The sequence below is a fragment of the Dromiciops gliroides genome, chromosome 1 (genome assembly GCF_019393635.1).
Source record: "Dromiciops gliroides isolate mDroGli1 chromosome 1, mDroGli1.pri, whole genome shotgun sequence".
Lineage (NCBI taxonomy): Eukaryota > Metazoa > Chordata > Mammalia > Microbiotheria > Microbiotheriidae > Dromiciops > Dromiciops gliroides.
In genome coordinates, this window is record NC_057861.1 from 147741078 (window position 1) to 147759017 (window position 17940).

At 40.3% G+C, this 17940-nt stretch overlaps 2 protein-coding genes across 4 annotated transcripts in view; one reads left to right on the forward strand and one right to left on the reverse strand.

Moving 5' to 3' along the window:
* Nucleotides 1-1937: 1937 nt before the first annotated feature.
* On the forward strand, nucleotides 1938-16758 carry CCNE2 (cyclin E2). Of its 2 annotated transcripts, none has more exons than XM_043978066.1 (12): nucleotides 1938-2354; nucleotides 3619-3658; nucleotides 3751-3847; nucleotides 3933-3989; nucleotides 5040-5191; nucleotides 6986-7121; nucleotides 10081-10227; nucleotides 11627-11722; nucleotides 12702-12836; nucleotides 13692-13803; nucleotides 15348-15505; nucleotides 16225-16758. In XM_043978066.1, the coding sequence occupies exons 1-12, from the start codon at nucleotides 2048-2050 to the stop codon at nucleotides 16336-16338; spliced, it is 1551 nt and encodes a 516-aa protein (XP_043834001.1). In that variant the 5' UTR covers nucleotides 1938-2047; the 3' UTR covers nucleotides 16339-16758. The 2 variants fall into 2 exon arrangements, with proteins under 2 accessions (XP_043834001.1, XP_043834010.1); XM_043978075.1 differs by lacking the exon at nucleotides 1938-2354 and adding an exon at nucleotides 2537-2607.
* Nucleotides 15138-17940, reverse strand: part of INTS8 (integrator complex subunit 8) — a 74621-nt gene continuing 71818 nt past the window's right edge. Inside the window, exons 27-28 of one of the 2 annotated variants that reach the window (XM_043978055.1) lie at nucleotides 17609-17749; nucleotides 15138-15452 (exon numbers count right to left, since the gene is read on the reverse strand). In XM_043978055.1, coding sequence (XP_043833990.1) covers nucleotides 17633-17749 — 117 coding nt within the window. In that variant the 3' untranslated portion in view covers nucleotides 15138-15452; nucleotides 17609-17632. Of the gene's footprint in view, nucleotides 15543-17608; nucleotides 17750-17940 lie in introns of both variants that reach the window. The other variant, XM_043978047.1, reaches the window with a different exon arrangement.

Genomic DNA, 17940 nt, shown 5'->3' on the forward strand with positions numbered 1-17940 from the left:
CAAGAAAAACTTATATACATTCAGGGGATGGAAGAATTTTAACCCTGGTTTATATAGGGAAACGAGGTAAGGGAAAATGAAATTTTGGGAAATGGTAACATTCAGCCTCTACTCATACTCAACATTCTAAGGAACTTCATCTTTGATTTCTGGAGACAAAAACACCTAAACATTTAGAATCGTGATAAACTCTATCTAGGCATGTAGGACTGGGATCCTAGAACACTGTTGGGTCTTCCTCTACTGATCCTGGCCCAAAGGCCCTTTACCATACTTCTCTCCTTGTGGTTTCTAGATTTCTTCAGGAGTATATTTTCTTAATATACAATAGTACTGTGCTTCTCCTCTTTCCAATATGGTAGAAATAACTTCAATTTCCCTAAAAAAATGACTCTACGAGTATTATGAAGACCTCAATTACTGCCACCCTTATCTAGGTATTCTTTTAAAACTTGGATAATAACCAAAATATGTGAAATATGTGTATATATGTATATGCAGATATACAGGCATGTATATATGTATATATTTTCTTAATATACAATGCTCCTCTGCCTCTCCTCTTTCCAATATGGCAAAAGTGACTCCAATGTCCCTTAAAAGAGGGCATTATGAGTATTTTGAAGACCTCTTTGCTGCCAGCCTCTTGATGCATACATACATACAAACATACATATACATGTAGGTATTTTAAATTGAAGTTCATTCTTTACAATTTGTTAATTGGTCAAATGCTTGTTTAGTAATTCTAAATAATAAATGGTCTCAGCCATTGCCGAATTTCTAGTATATTTTGTCCTAGTGGATGGCTTTTCCTTGTGATCCATTTACAAGAAGTTTTGTGGGTGCTCCCCTTCCCTGTTTTCGCCTCAACCTCTATATCTGTGTATCTTTCAGCCCTCCCTAGGAAGTGAAGCCCCGCCACGCCGCAGAGAAGGCATCCAGAACAAATGAAGCTCTGCCCTTTCCACGCGGCCGGGCTGGTCCCAGGCGCAACCCGTCCCCAGGTGTCGGAGCGCGCTGAGGGTCGGCGCTTCCCGCTTTCTCTGCCTCGAACCACCCCCAGACCCAGCAGTCGGAGCTCTGCAGTGAAAGGAATTTTGGCCAGAGGCAGGGCACGCGTCGGGGGGCTCGCGCTTAGCTCCCAGCTCCCTCCAGTCAAAGGAAACTGAAAGTCGACGTGTCCCACGGGTCTGCCCCGCATCGCTTCAGGGGGAGGGAGGGGCGATCAGGCTGGAGAAGGAAAGGAACAAGGGGGAGCAAGGCGGGTGCCACTCGTCTTCCATTGATAGGAAGGCGCTGGGCGGGCTCCCCAGCAGAATCTCCGGCAGCTCCCGCCTGCGCAAGGGCTCACGCGGGAAGCTCCAGGGCGGGCTCGCCCCAGCGGTGGCGGGCCCAGAGGAGGGGGCGGGCACTACACGTGGTCCGGACCCGGGCCTAGCTCGCCCCCCTCGGCCAACAGTGGAAGGCCAACCCCCCCTACCCTTTCCCTTCCCACACGTCCCGCCGAAGAAAGCCGGGGTTTCTCTGGGAACCCGAACGATCTTGGAACTCTCATGGGAGTGGGAAGGAGCATGGAGGAGAGGGCGCGGGTGCTTCCAGAGCCAGGCCTCCGGGATGGATGGGGGTGGGGGATTGGAGAAGGAGAGGTCAGGGCCCAGAATAGAGGCGGAAAATGGGGAGATACGTATCTGAATCCACGGGCCGGGGCGAAGGGCAAGGTCCAAGGCCAGGCCCTGCCCTCTTGCTGGCTTCTCTCACTCTCCCGCACAGGGTCCAAGAACGGCGGCTGTGACTGCAAAGGGCTCCTGGGCCAGCTCAGGGAGGACAGGCCACCACGCGGACCTCAGCCAAGAACCCAGCACTGTTTACATTCTGCGGCAGCTCCACGTTGTAGGGCTGTTGTCGCTTCCCATTGGCCAGAGTAGAAGCCTTAGCCCCACCCCCTTCTAGAAAGGGCGGAGCCAGTGCCTGTGCCGGGAGGGTAGGGAAGGAGCCACGGCAGGCCGCTGCCACCTCTGGCTTCATCTCCGCTGCCGCCGTCCGTATGGCCCCGGCGTCTCACCTCTCGAGTTGGACGGGTGTCACCTCTCCAACCAGCCTATCCGCTTCTTCCCCCACCTCCTCGGAGCCTCCTTACAGCTGCCACACCCTCGGATCTGGCCTCGTCCTCGAGGGAGGAGGGGCGGGAGTAGAGTGCTGGCGGGAGATGCCGGGGCCGGAGAGGAGGGACGAGAAAGGAGTCTATTCCTCTGCTCCCTTGTTCCCCCCAGGGCCTAGGGTCTGGGCCCGGTGGCCCGCGACCGCCGGTACCCTTCGCGAAAGGGAAATGGACCGGGAGAGGCGGGAGCCAGGTGAGGCTCGCACCGGTTGGGTTGGGGCTCGCGCCGGTTGGGTAGGGTCTCGCGCCGCAGGACGCTCGCGCGCCGGGCGGGGCGGGCGGGGCTGGAGAGCGGCGCGGGCCGAGGCGGGGGAGGGGGCAGGCGCTGTCCAGAGGTGTCAGTCTCAGGCGCATGCGTACGGGGCGGTGCTGGCCCCGAGATATATATAGGGTTGGCGCCGGCGCCAGCTGAGAGCGGATCTGCAGCCGGGCTGATGGTGGAGCAGGTAATGGGGGCTGGGGACCCCCGGACCCCTGCCGGGCGGAGTTCATCCGTCCTATCTGGTCTGGTTCCTTCCCGCGGGCGGGAACCCGGGCTGGGGAGAGGGGACTCAGGAAAGTTCAGCCTGGGCGGGACGGCTGCGTGTCACGATCCTGCCGTCCCCCTGGGACCCTGTCGCCCGAGGTCGAGCGGGCAGAGCGGCGTGGGGCGCCCGGGGGAGCTGGAAGCCAAGAAAGTGTCAGCCCAGAGGAGATGGGGTACCCTGCCTGCTTTGAGGTCAGGATGGGGGAAGGGGCAGGCAGGCCGGCGTTTTCCCCCCTTTGGTTTGGGGAACCTCATTTGAAATACCCCATCCTTACTGCCTCTTTCTCAAGAGGGGGGCTTGGGAGGGGGAAGTCTGTTTGCCCCCTCCCTGCCCGAGGGCGGGGAAGGAGAGAAGAGAGGAGGCTGAAGGACACGACCCAAGTCTCAGTTCCCTCCCTCTCTGGCTTCCCCGCCACTGCCGCTCTCCAAATTGGCGCGGAACCGGCTTCCCCAGAGTTTTGGCTCTCCACCCCCACCCCCACCCTCCACCCCTAGCCCTAGTACAGACGGGCCGGGGTCCCAGAAGCCCACCACCTGGGGGCCAGGGACTAGGGGAGCTCAGGCTGCTGTCTCCAGGGAGAGGTAGAAGGCTAAAGTGCATAAGTCTCCCCCTACTCCCCCTCTCCCCGCATGGGAGTGGGGGTCATGCAGAGGAGAGACCTGTTTGGGGAATTTGCTTTGCGCCTCCCTCTGGGATGCTGTATATATATAAATAGTGATTTGAATTTTTAAAGTCTGTATAGTATGCATTTTGGAGTTCTTGTACTTCTGATAGTGGGTGGAAAAACATACCCCCCCAATTAATTTTAATTTGGAAAATCTTGAATAATGATAGGATAACCAAAATGACTGGCAATCTCCCCAGTTTACTAATGACCCTGGTTTATAGAACACGCATGTGCTTGACTATTTCCCCCCTTTCCTTCTCCAGAAGTTCTGAAGAACCCAAAGAAAAAAATGTCAAGACGAAGGTAATATTTTTTGTCGTCTGTATCAGAGTGCTTGTTGTTAGACAGCAGATCTCTTTTTTATTCTGTCCCTTCTTTTTGTTCCCCATTTACAGTAGCCGACTGCAAGCTAAACAGCAGCCCTATACCAGTCAAACAGATTCTCCCCAGGAAACTCAATTCCTTCAAGCCAAAAAAAGGAAAACAGCTCAGGTAAGTTGGGAAACTCAGAAAAGTAAAAAGACCACTTGATGTTTTGGGACCTAAATTTACCTCTGGTTGTTTTTTTATATTCTAGGATGTAAAGAAAAAAAAAGAGGAGACTGTGGCCAAGAGACAGCAATATGAAATTAGGGTAAGGCAAGACTAGGTGAAGCAGGATGGATTGGTGAAAGCCACTTTAGGCTAGGGATGGAAAATTTGAAGGGCTATTGCTTCACAATAGGAAAAGTCCATGTGACATTTTTACCTCGAAATGCTTAAAGGTTCAGCCTGGAGTAGTCTTGAGTGATTTAGGGTATATGAGCATGACTATTACAACTGCGGAGTACAGAGTAAGTCAGTCTTCTAGCAGCTGGTTCCTCTTTGTAAATCCCTCCCCCTTGGAGTGGTCTGGCTAGTCCAGGGCCCGCCTAATCCTTTTGGATATACTGCTCTTTGTTCGCTTCTTGACTGTACCCAGTGTTCTGTTAACTACAACCTGGATAGCCTGGCATTTGGGCCCAACATCCAGAACCTCTAGTCTCTCACTGGAACCTTAAATCCATTCTCTTATCCTTTGCCACAGAGGGGATCCTGGAGCCAAAGCTATATACTTTTATCACTGCTCTCCCTTGAACACATTCCCCTAGAAAATAGCATTTATTCCTTTCCAGTCATTTTTAGTGTTTCCCAATTAAATAGTATAAATTGACTCATGAGGCAGGTTTAAGTAAAACTTGAGAAACCTCATTTTCAAAAGCCATCCTTGTTGCTATTGCTTTGGTGGGGAAAATGTAAATTTTTTTTAAGTCTAGGCTTTGAAGCAGCAGCCTGATACTTGATATTCTAAAATGATACATTTCCCATGTTCCCTCCTCCTCTACCTGTTTCCATTTATTAGCTCTGTGGTGACTCCATTTTCATTCCTCTTATTTTCTGCTTCAGGATTTTGCTAATTGCAAAATTTTGATTATTTGACCATATCTTGTCGTTCATGAATTAAGTAAATAATTTGTTTAGCTTATGTCATTTTAAATATTTGACTATTAAAAATTATATCATTTACTGTGTATTTACAGTTATTTTAAGAAAAAGGTATTTTTAGGATCATATTTCTTTTGTAAAAATTATAATTGATCCTTTTTTACTACTGAATAAAATAGATCAATAAGCAAACTAAAATTTTTTTCTCTTTAAATGACAGAATTGTTGGCCATCTGTGTTATCTGGGGGTATCACTCCTTGCATTATTATTGAAACACCACACAAAGAAACTGTCACCAGTGACTTCTCCAGATTTACTAATTATAGGTTTAAAAACCTTTTCATAAATCCTTCACCTCTGCCTGACTTAAGGTAAGTTATTTTCAATACTTTTCTAAAATATTTGGAAAACCTAAAATATTGATAATTTGCTGATTTATTACTATTTTACTGCCATCCTCAAAGGCAAACCTAAAAATTAAAGGGAAATATTCTTCAATTAAAATAATTTAATGCATATTTTTCAAAATTACTGTTATTATATCAGTGCCTCCAAGTAGCATAAAAGTAGGACAACAAAGACTCAGGAACATCTAAATTTTATTTCTGGCTAAGAAAGATGGTAGTTATGTGATCCTTGGCAAGTCACAACCTCTCTCAGCTCTAATTTCCATATCTGTAAAAGAGAGATTATAATACTTGTAGAACTTATTTCACAGGATTGTTATGGGGATATATTAATGTAAAGAGATTTGCAATCTTTTTAAAGTGTATTATTATTTGAATGAAGGAATACTGCAAAACCACTTTTAAGAGGCTCAAGCAATTATCAGTAATCAAAAATCCCCTTTCACTGTAAAAACCTAACTCATCTACCTACCTCTAATCTCACCTTTTCTACTCTTCGCACAGTTGTCAAAGTAATAGAGACCACCTGACCTTTTTCCATCTCTAAGTCTGATCTTATAATCATGTCAATTCACTGTTCAAAAACTTTTAGTAGCTTCTTTAATCAAAAAGCATTTATTGCTTACTATGTGCCAGGCATTGTGCTAAGTGCTATATATTATACAAAGAAAAGCAAAACCATTGTCCCTATCCTCAATAAATGCATGTTCTAATGGAAAAAAACAGCTTGCAAATGTACCTGCAAGATACATACAATGTACATCTCCTGTAAATGGAAAATAATCTCAGAGGGAAAGTACCAGCAGTTGGGGACCAGGAAAGGCTTCCTACAGAAGGTGACATTGGAACTCAGTCTTGAGGGATGCCAAAGAAGCTGTGGAGAGTATAGGTAGGGGCCAAGTTGTGAAGGACTTAAGTCCTATAGAATTTTACATTTGAGCCTGATGGTAACAGAGCCACTGGAGTTTAAGTAGGTAGGAGCAGGCAATATGGTCATACAGAGCACTTAGGAAGATCACTTCTGATAGCTAAGTGAAGGAAGGACTGGATTGAGAGGAGACTTGAGGCAGGGAGACTAAGCAGAAGACTACTGCAATAGTGCAGGTAGGAGGTAATGAGGAAGGGTCTGAGGTAAGGTAGCTACCATGAAGGTACAAATAGCATTTGGCCCCAGAATGGATAGGTGAGGTGAGCGTGAATGACAAGTTGAGGCTGACACTGGATGTGAGCCTTTTTGGATAAAAGAAAAAACTCTTTGGTCTGCATGCTGTTCCACTAGCTCTAGCCTATCTTTCTCTGTCCTTATTTCAGATTACTTTCACAGAATTGTCTAAATTTGACAACTAGCTGTTTTGTACAAGATGCCCTCCGTGAATTTTTCATACTCTCTCATGGCTGAAATACCTTCTTTCCCTATCTCTGTCAAACTCCTTTCCCAAAGGCTAAGCTTATATCTTATCTTTTTAGTGAAGTCTCCAACAATGTACTTCCACCCCCTTTCTTTCTCTGCCAAGTTTTCCTAACACTCTTTATATGGATCCCTCTTCCTCATCCATTTAGTAATTTGATATATATACATGGTAGTTTGTAAAATCTTTAAGGGTGGTTCCTAAGTTTAGACTTTGTGCAATCCATAGTACTTAATGTTTGAATTTAATTGCAAAAGCCATATACCGTAATTAATAGATCCCTCAATAGAAATGAAGTGCATTTTTGGCCAACAAAGTTGTATATGATAGTCTTTTTGCTCTTTCATAGTTGGGGATGTTCTAAGGATGTATGGTTTAATATGTTAAAAAAGGAGACCAAATATGTTCATGACAAACATTTTGAAATGCTACACTCTGACTTAGAACCACAGATGAGGTCAATACTTCTGGACTGGCTTTTAGAGGTGAGTATTCAACTTATTTTGCTTTATTTTAGAAATCTTAAAAATCCTGGTACCTTTTGGGGGGAGGGCAGTGGGGGTTAAGTGACTTGCCCAGGGTCACACAGATAGTAAGTGTCAAGTGTCTGAGGTTGGATTTGAACTCAGGTCCTCCTGAATCCAGGGCCAGTGTTTTATCCACTGCGCTGCCTAGCCGCCCCTAAAAACTAAAAATCAAAATTTTCCATACACATCCATGTAAATGTCTTGAAGCAGAAATTAGGTTAGTGATTTTTTTATAACAGTTTATCTGCTACAATCTTTGAGATGTTTACAGTTAATGTTTTGCAATGACTGCACACGTATAACATACTTAAGTGCTTGCATTCTTAAAGGGGGGAGGGAGGGAGGAAGAGAATTTGGAACACAGTTTTAAAAGTTGACATTAAAAATTGCTTTTATATGTAATTTGGGAAAAAATAAAATTCTAACCAAAAAAAGATGTTCATAGTTAATGGCATGAATAAAACCTGAAATTAGCCTATGTCAACTGCCACATATGCATAGAGATTGACTAAAGAGTTCAAAAGGAGTCTAGGTTCAAATACTATATTACTTTCTTACTCACTTAACTTGGGCTACAGTTTCTGCATCTGTGAAATGGGGATAATACCCTACCTACTTTATAAGGGTTCTGTGAGGAAAATGCCTTGTATACCTTAAAGTAGGGCAGGTAGGTGGCCAAGTGGATAGAGTCCTGGGCTTGGAATCAGGAAGCCTTCCTTTCTTGGGTTCAAAAATGGTCTCAAGACACTTATTAGCTGTGTCACCCCAGGCAAGTCACTTAACCCTGTTTGCCTCAGTTCCTCATCTGTAAAATGAACTGGAGAAGGAAATGGCAAACCACTCCAGCATCCTTGCCAAGAAAATCCCAAACAGGGTCTCAAAGAGTTGGACACAACTGAAACAACTCAACATATCTTAAAGTGGTAAAGAAATATGAGATTTTATTCTGCAGTATTAAGGAGCTGAGTTATAGCTACATCACAGTCTTTGCCAGCTTGATCAATAAATAGGCTCTTCAGCTTTCTTAAGTAAAAATGAAGGAACCAAGGAGTGAGACTGAAGAATTGTCAGATGTCATTTCTGCATTCCTAAACTATACAGAGGAATCCTGATGTATGTGTGCATTTAGGGGAAATAAAAAGTATGACTGAGCAGTTCCTAAACCACCAGGTTTCAAGGTTGTGAGGTTCCTTGAAGGAGGAAACTATAGTCCCTGAACAAAAAAGGCAGAATTAGCTAGAGTTCTGAATGTCCTTATAGGTTAGGGCTATGATCTTTTTTTTTTTTTTTAACTTTTCTGCATCTCATGTAACAACATACTCCAGAAATATCCCCATAACCTTCCCCCTCAATACCCCAGACAAAATCCCCCCAAACCTTAAGTATACCCCATTAGAGTGATCACCTTAGATTAGAAAGCCACCTGTACAAGTTAAGCAATAGCCAAGTACCACCTGTAGACCTCCAAGGTACCAGGGAGGAGTAACAGAAGATTTGTTTGAACCAAACTGTACTGCTCAGAAATGGTAGACCACAGGTACAGAATGAGGTATACATTTTCAGAGATGACCATTGTGCCTGATAAGTTTTGAGAGGGTTCTCTGGGGAAGAAGAGGCAAAGAATCATTGGCAGTGTAGAAAGAGAAGGAATTAACAAAACTTTCTTTAAAAGCATGAGTAGGGCAGCTAGGTGGCGCAGTGGATAGAGCACTCCCTTGGAGTCAGGAGGACCTGAGTTCAAATCCGGCCCCAGACACTTAACACTTAACTAGCTGTGTGACCCTGAGCAAGTCACTTAACCCCAATTGCCTCACCAAAAAAAAAAAAAAAAGCATATGAGCTGGGGCAGCTAGGTGGCACAGTGGATAGAGCACTGGCCCTGGAAGTCAGGAGGATCTGAGTTCAAATCCAGCCTTAGACACTTGACACTAGCTGTGTGAACCTGGGCAAGTCACGTAACCCCAATTGCCTCACCAAAAAAAAAAAAAGCATATGAGTTAAATCAAAGGTACATGTAATTGCTTCAGGTGTTGCTTAGAAGCACCAGTGAATCTGAAATATGATCTTACTCATCGGAGCACTAGAGATGCTTCACCTAATGTACTTGTGTCTCATCTCTGCCATCCTAAATCCACTATAAGAACCTCACCCAGGATGCTTAAGAGGCCTTCCTCAAATCAGCAGTTTTTAACTTTGTGTAATACACTTTGTTAGTGAAGCATATGAACTCTTCAGAAGAATGTTTTTAAACTGATAAAATACATAGTATTAAAAGGAAGCCAGGGGCAGCTAGGTGGCGCAGTGGATAGAGCACCGGCCCTGGAGTCAGGAGTTACCTGAGTTCAAATCCGGCCTCAGACACTTAATACTTACTAGCTGTGTGACTTTGGGCAAGTCACTTAACCCCAATAGCCTCACTAAAAAAAAAAAAAAAGGAAGCCAGTTACAATGAAATATTTTCCCCCATCTGAGTTTACAGATCTTCCAAAATCTATCCACAGACCCAAGTTAAGAATCCGTACTCCAGCATTTCTGAGACTACATAAATATCAATGGCCCACAAGGGCTAACTATATTATTGCCCCCCTTTATATGACTGGTCCCCTTCCTTTTTCAGTCATATAGTTGTGATAACTTTGGAGAGGACCTGACCAAAAAGTATTGATAATTTATATCAACTATATGGAAGCAAAACGAGATAAAAGTTTTACAAATTGGCACCTCCACTTAGTTTGGGGAGAAGAAACAAATCAAATCATTCTAGCACCAATGAACAACTTTTAATATTTCACCTTGAGGAATTTTTTTTAAATCTAGCTTTAAAAATAAAAGTGCTTTAACTTTTGGTACGTTTAGAATTTACTTTTCACTTTGAAGAAACCTAAAGAATAATTTCAATGTTTTAATTCCTATTTAGGTATGTGAAGTATATACACTTCACAGGGAAACGTTTTATCTGGCTCAAGACTTTTTTGATAGATTTATGTTGACACAGAAGGATATAAATAAAAATATGCTTCAGCTCATTGGGATTACCTCATTATTCATTGCATCAAAACTTGAGGTGAGATGATTTTTGAAATATATTTTTAATGGAAGAACAAGTTGTTTTCACTTAAAATGTTAGTTAATGCCTATACTTGATTAGAATGTTAAATGTTTTAATGCTTTACAGCACCACTGTTTTGGAAGTTTTGTAGTGTTCCTATAATAACTTCAAAGAAATCCAAAGTTCAGATAATACATGCAATCCGTTTCAGAAATGGCACTGCATGTATCACTGAAGGTAGAAGATATCTTGATAGTCAAAGTCCTTCATTACTAAATTGTATCGAATGCATAAGGTTTTATAATGTTTTTCACATTCATCATTATGGTTAAATTTTAGACCATAGTATCCTGCCTATCCTTTCTCTAAAACCAGTTTTCCAAAAAAAAAAAAACTAGTCTATATGTCCAGCTGTAAGTGGCTTTCCCTTCCAACTCAAAGATTAGTGATTTTTTTCTCAACACTTGCCTCATTTTTGTTTTGGCAGCCAATTCCTTCTTGTTAGGATGAGATTCAGAGTGACACTTCTTTGTTTTTCAAAAGGTATAGGGAAGCAGTTATCTCAAAGGCTAATCAAGAATTCATGAATAGTTCTGCTTTTATTAGGAACTCCAGCAGAAGTTGTTTAGATCTCTAGCTTACCATATTACCCTTACATTTTACATCTGTATGTAATTATAAGGTCATAAGTTAGTACTGCCCCCTTGCCTGGATATTGTTTCATGGTTAATATTGTTACTTTCCCCTGATTAGGATACATATTATGATGTGGTTTATGTCTTACCTGCAATACAATCCTATTATATGAACTGATACCCAGCTTGTCTTCCCAAATCATGTTTCTGCTCATGTCACCCCATTACTTCTAGGATCAGAACCAAATGCTTCCATCTGAATTTAAGGTCCTAAGTGATTTAGTCCCAACAAACTTTCCCATTACATCTTATAATAGTTCATTCACCAGATGCATTCACAGTATCATACCTTTGTTCATGCTATTCATTCCTTCTCAACAAAGCATAGGGTTTATTAAAATACTTTATTTTAACCAACATCGCTTACCAGCCTATTTGTTCCTCCCCCAAGTTTCAAACTCTTGATTCTAAGGTCATTCCTCATTCAGACATAGTTTATTCACATCTCAACTCCCGTACCACTTCATTTATACCTATGTCTGTCTTGCATTGTATACAAAATTAATCCTATGAAGGCATCACCTACTTATTCATCTTGATGTCTCTCCATCCACCTCCACCAGCCACTCTACAGGCCTTCAATAAATGCTAAGGTGTATAACTTAACTGTGATGTTGTCCTCAAGGACAATAAAGCATGGTTCACAGCTGACTTGAGTAATACTTTTATGTTCTCTCATTATGAGATCCTATTTAAAATAAAAAATTTCATCCTTAAAGGAAATCTATGCTCCTAAATTACAAGAATTTGCTTATGTCACTGATGGTGCTTGCAGTGAAGATGATATCCTAGGAATGGAACTCATTATATTAAAGGTAAATATGATAAATTTTTATTATTTCTAAGGGTCAAGTAACTGCTAAGTGTATTTTTTGTTTTTGTTTTTTGAGGCAATTGGGGTTAAGTGACTTGCCCAGGGTCACACAGCTAGTAAGTATCAAGTGTCTGAGGCCGGATTTGAACTCAGGTCCTCCTGAATCCAGGGCCAGTGCCCTGGCCCAGGGCCACTGTACCACCTAGCTGCCCCATGCTAAGTGTGTTGTCAGTCAGTCCATCATATGTTTATAATAGGATGGTTCATTTTCACAATCGAGCTCTAGCTGGTAATGGTTTTCTTTCACCTTGGATATCACATAGAACTTATCTGTGTTTAGACTGTAAAACCCAAGAAACCAAGAACTATATCTCAGCTGTGTTATCTCCCCTAATGCCTTGTTCTGTACAGAATAAGCAGTGTATGCCAAATATATGAATGAGTAGTCAGTGACCACATAAGGGGTAATTCAAAACTGTCACTAAGAACATTTTAAATGGTAAGCAAGCCAGATTAGAGACAGTCAGGAAAATAGGAGAAATGAGAATGAGTATCACGATCAAAGGGCTTCAGTGTAGATGGCACTAGCCAGTAGCTAACAAGATTAGGTAATGGTTGTTTTGGCTCTTTTTAAATTTTAAATTCTGATTTTCCAAAACAAGAGATTATGATAAATATTTCAAAGCATCCACAGATCAACACACTTCAGGAAACAGGAAGTCAAGTCACAGAAACTTAACTTCTGTTCAGAAATGAGCTGAAATCTATCTGATTCTTATAAGTTGTTAAGAGGCAATATAGAATTATGGAAAGAACTAACAGTATGGAAGTGCAGTTTAGCTTTTTCTCAGCTACTCACACTAGATAGTTTCCTCCTCTAAAATGAAAGATGGACTAGATGACATTTAAAGGCCTTTTGAGAGACCCATGATATGAATTTATCTTTGTTGTAATATAGAACTTAAAACTTCTTTTAACAGGCTTTAAAGTGGGAGCTCTGTCCAGTAACAGTTATTGCCTGGCTGAATGTCTTTCTCCAAGTCGATGCTCTAAAAGATGTTCCTAAAGTTCTCCTACCTCAGTATTCCCAGGAAACGTTTGTTCAAATAGCCCAGGTATAAACATTTTTAATAGATTTATATTACCATTACCACCTAGGTTTTTTATATATGTTGAACACGACCTGGTATAAATGGCTATAATATAAACTCTTTCCTGTTTCCCCTACTTCTGTTTCCAGAAAACTTCAGATTATTGTGCTTAAAGCAGAATAAAACTGTTTTTAAAACTCCCATGAACATGCTTCCCCTAAAAAAGAATCAGATTAGAGTGCTTTGTTATAAATATCTTTTTGGAGTAAAAGAAAAAGAAAAAAAAATTAAGTGAGCTAAAAAAGACCGAGTGGTACTTCTGTTTATCTTCTGTAGAAATTTAACCTTAATTTATAAACAAGTTTATGTGGCACTTCAACAACCCATAAAAGACTTGTAACTTTTGGGTGTGTGTAACTCCTTATACCCTACCCCTCTAAATTATTTTTGTTAGTTATGATAGGTGAAAAGTTACCTAGAGACTAATGTTGAGGTGTTGATCTTCCCCAAACACAGCTTAATCTGGTCCAGAAATAATCTGTTGCCACATTCATACTTCTGTAGTCTTTCCAGATAGGTAGGCCCTCTAAGAGCTTGCAATCATGCTGGCCAGATTTGAGAACCCAGGTAATGTCTGACAGAATCATGAAATCAAATTCTTGCTCTATTATAAAATCTGTTTTAAAAAATTAAATATGAAATAAAATCTCATGTACATCACTGACAAATATCAAATCCTAGTGCTCTGACAGGAGTGGAAGGTAGGATGTAGGACATTTCTGCCAACACTTTCCCCCCAACATACTGTTAAAACCTTCATAAGGGCACATAATCTTCAGTTTCTAAGTTAATCACAATCAACAATTTTTCCTTGGACAGCTCCTGGATTTGTGTATTCTCTCCATTGATTCATTAGAATTCCAGTATAGAATATTGGCTGCGGCTGCTTTATGCCATTTTACCTCCATTGAAGTTGTAAAGAAAGCTTCAGGTAAGCTATTTTCCTACTTGACTTCTTGTTCATACAATACAGTAACTCATGCTATTATATACATTTTTTTAATTTTTTTTTTTTGGTGAGGCAATTGGGGTTAAGTGACTTGCCCAGGGTCACACAGCCAGTAAGTGTTAAGTGTCTGAGGTCTGTAACGATTGGAATAACGCCACCTGCTGGAGACTTACTGTAGAAGAGTTCTGCCCATGAAGCGAAGGTCTTTGAGGGCAAGACCAGGAGTCTTTTCTTTGGCATCAGGAAGTGACGTGGACTAGTGGGAGGAGGAAGGAAGAGACTGGCGCTCGGTCTCGCTCTCTTTCCTTTGGACTCTGGTGGAGAGCGGAGCTAGAAATGTGCTCTCCCTTTGATAGATGAATCTAGGCCTTTCTCTCTCTTTACCAAATTCTTATTCTCCTTAATAAATGCTTAAAAGTCTAACTCTTGCTAAAGCTTATAATTTATTGGCGACCACTCATTAGATATTTTAGACAGTTTAGCTAGAATTTTAGCCCTTAACAGGTTGCATTTGAACTCAGGCACTCCTGAATCCAGGCCGGTGCTTTATCCACTGCGCCATCTAGCTGCCCCTATATTTTTTAAATTTAACCTAAAATCTAATTGTTGAAGGACTACTTTGACTTCTTTTGAGTTGACGTAAATTTTCTAATCTTCTGATCATGAAATCATAGATTTGGAGCTTCACTGATCCTTAAAAAGACTCCTAGTCCTTTTTACTCTTTCAGTTTTGCAGATGAGGAAATTGAGGCCTTGGAAACATAAAGTGACTTGTTCATGATCATAATACCTGAACAGGGATTTTGAATCCAAGTCCTAACTATGGATTCTGTGTACTTTCTCAGAGGATGCTCTTTCCCTTATTTTTACAAAAAAATACACAAATAAAAGAAAGTTTTAGGTCAAATGGAAATTTAGTTCATTATAAATGGAATTAAGTAAGCAGTCATTGTTTTATTCTAACAAACTTTTGTCTGCTGCAACATTCACTCTTTAGTTTTAGTATGAAATGAATAAGAATTTATATTCTGAGAAACGGCACAAATATTTGTATATTATGCTGAAAACTTGGCTTGCATTTTGAAAACTAGACAGTTGTCTTTAGATGGTTTTAATAATAATTAGACCGAGTTTCTGACATATTTCAATCAAAGCATAAAAAGCAATAGTATGAAATTGATATATTATCTAGCTGTAGCTAAAATAAAAATCAGTTACCATTACTAAAATCTAAAAGGTGATGAAATAACCTGCCTCCAGTGTGGCTGACCATCATCTCCCAATTCACATTTAAACACTGGCCTAATACCACAGGCAACATGAATAAACAGTATTTTTATTTTTCTGAATCTTAATATAGTGAGAGATACAGATATTAAACTTGGGAATCAAATAAGACATACGGGGAAGAAAGTTTCTACATCATAAGGTCCAGAAGATGGGCTCATGCAGGCACGCACGCAAGTATTTTTTAAAGGCAAAATGTTGATCTAAAATGTGAATTACATTTTCCTTTTGATCCACAGGTTTAGACTGGGAAAACATTTCAGAATGTGTAGAATGGATGGTACCTTTTGCCAGAGTAGTGAAGGGTGGTCCTCCGGTGAAACTGAAGGTTTTTAAGAAGATTTCTGTAGAAGACAGACACAATATCCAGACACACACAAACTACTTGGCTATGCTGGTATGACTTTGTTTTCTCTGGGGTTTGAAAAGATAATCTGAAATTTAAATTATTTTAGATCATTTATTAACTGAAGAACATCATCCACCTAGTTTTTATCTTAGCATATCACTGAAAACACATATCGATACTGTTAGACCAAATTTATAATAAATTTGACATGGCTAGGGAAAATAGTTGAACTAATTCTTATTGAGAACACTGGATCTGTGTACCACACTACTAATACTGTCATTATTTCAAAATGAATGTAATATGATATACTCAATTTGACCTGATTTCTATTCAGAAGGTACTTCAGGACTTTACGGTTGCCTGTCATTATACAATTAATTAGAAAAGCTAGTGAGGACAATTATGATTATAAGGAATGCTTAATATGTTCTTGCAAACTCCCCCCTTCCCCACTCCAGGGCAATGAGGGTTAAGTGACTTGCCCAGGGTCACACAGCTACTAAGTGTCAAGTGTCTGAGGCTACATTTGAACTCTGGTCCTCCTGAATCCAGTGCCAGTGCTTTATCCCTGTACCACCTAGCTGCCCCCTCTTGCAAACTTTAATAGGCAGCTGAACATAAAATCCAGAGAAGTATTGGGTTTTGGAAACATGACCAAATAATAGTGGGCCAGTGCTCGAAACAATACTTGAGGGAGGATAAATTTGACAATTCTGTTGCTAAAGTAGTTTGTGTTAACAGTACATCTCTCTGTCTCTGAACAGGAGGAAGTCAATTATGTGTCAGCTTTCACAAAAGTGGGACAGTTGTCACCAGTGTGCAATGGAGGCATTATGACACCACCGAAGAGCACAGAAAAATCCCCAGGAAAACACTAAAGACCAAGTTAACTGACAACATGCTGAGTGGATTTGTTCTTACTTGACAGTAGAATATTCAATTCCTTTTGGAGTACTAAAAAAGCTAAAACACAACTTTAGTAGTAGTCCTAACCAATTCAGAATTACACTGCCATGAACGAGTTAAAAGCCTAGCCATTCAGAATTGGAAGAACCATAGTTCAAATCTTAGCTGTCCAAGAAACAGCTGAACTAGTTTGCAAACATTAATATTTCAATCCCAGGGTGAGTACAGATCCAGGAACTATGTAGTCAGATATAATTTTTACCATAGCTACATTTTTGGGACTTGTGCAACAAAGTTCATTCTGATAAATTAGGAATGTTACTGTTTGAGATATTTTGGACTGGATGAGTGCTACTTTAAATTGTACTCGGTAAGTTCAAGAACTCATTTGATTGGTGCTATTCAGTTAATTCTTGAAAAAAATTCTTGACTGTTTACAAAGGTTTAAGTTATTAAGATAATGAAACTTTCATTACAGCTGCCATAGCATTCTGCTCCAAAATATATGAACTTTTGTGAATTTCAGGAAGAGCAATATATAATCTTTGGGTAAAACTAAAGATAAAAAAAGAAAAAGGTTGGCTTTTCTAAAACCCAGATTTAGCAAATAGCTGTGCACATCTTAATCAGAGCTTTGTTTAATATACGGGTTGATTTATATGAAACCTTTGTATATTATCACAATGATTTTAATAGGGAAAATTTTTATATGAAAAATAACTTTATGAAATATCAAAGAAAATATCCCCTTTAAGGTACGTTTTTTTAAAACTAGAGACTAAAGTCATTTATGTTCAGAAAATTTAGGGTTCCCCTCACAAAATACATTATGAAAAAAAGAACAATGTAGGAAGAGAAATTATTTAAAGTAGAAAAGGCAGAAGATGTACATACAGTGACTTCTAGAAAACTATTACTGGAAAAATAATGTTAAGAACTCAAAGAAAGGCACTCAAGAACTTGGTGTATAAAGAAAAGCTTCTATGTAAATATCTTAGAGCTCAGCAGCTAAGCAACTGAACTTCATCAGAAAAAACGTTACACTAGATTATTTCTGCTACTTGACCTGTGAAATTTTTTCTTCTTTTGAAGAAACTGTACTGGGTTAGGTTTTTTCCCCCTAAAATGTTTCAGTACATTTCATGAGGAAAACACCACTTATTTGTACATATATTGTATAAATGTAATATTTTAATATTGTTTATTTTAAACTTTGTTTAAAAAAAATAAAGTTAATCATACTTTTTGGATGGGAAACATTTTTCTTTAAAAGTAAAGTTTTGCCATTGCTTGGAGAAATTTCTTCTTTCTTCTCTGGGCTGCAAGCTGTAATACTTCTTCAGGATTACTCGTATTCAGTTCTGTCTGTCCAATGGCTTTTATCTTTCAAAACAGGATAGGTTTGAAAATTACTTTGTATATACAATAATGCTACATTGACAATTCACATAGCAGATTTCTCATGGTAAAAAAAAATGAATTTTTCTAACAGACGTATATAAAATACTGTAAGATATTAAGATAATTTTCCAGTTTAATATGCATGATAACAAAGTGGACCTAGGTTCCCACCC

What these genes read in the sequence shown, in the direction of transcription:
- CCNE2 (XM_043978066.1), top strand. Translation starts at nt 2,048, where the DNA reads ATGGCCCCGGCGTCTCACCTCTCGAGTTGGACGGGTGTCACCTCTCCA. An exon ending in CCGGGAGAGGCGGGAGCCAG is followed by an intron (nt 2,355 to 3,618) that starts GTGAGGCTCGCA and finishes TTCCTTCTCCAG; the next exon opens with AAGTTCTGAAGAACCCAAAG. An exon ending in CGTTTGTTCAAATAGCCCAG is followed by an intron (nt 12,837 to 13,691) that starts GTATAAACATTT and finishes TTCCTTGGACAG; the next exon opens with CTCCTGGATTTGTGTATTCT.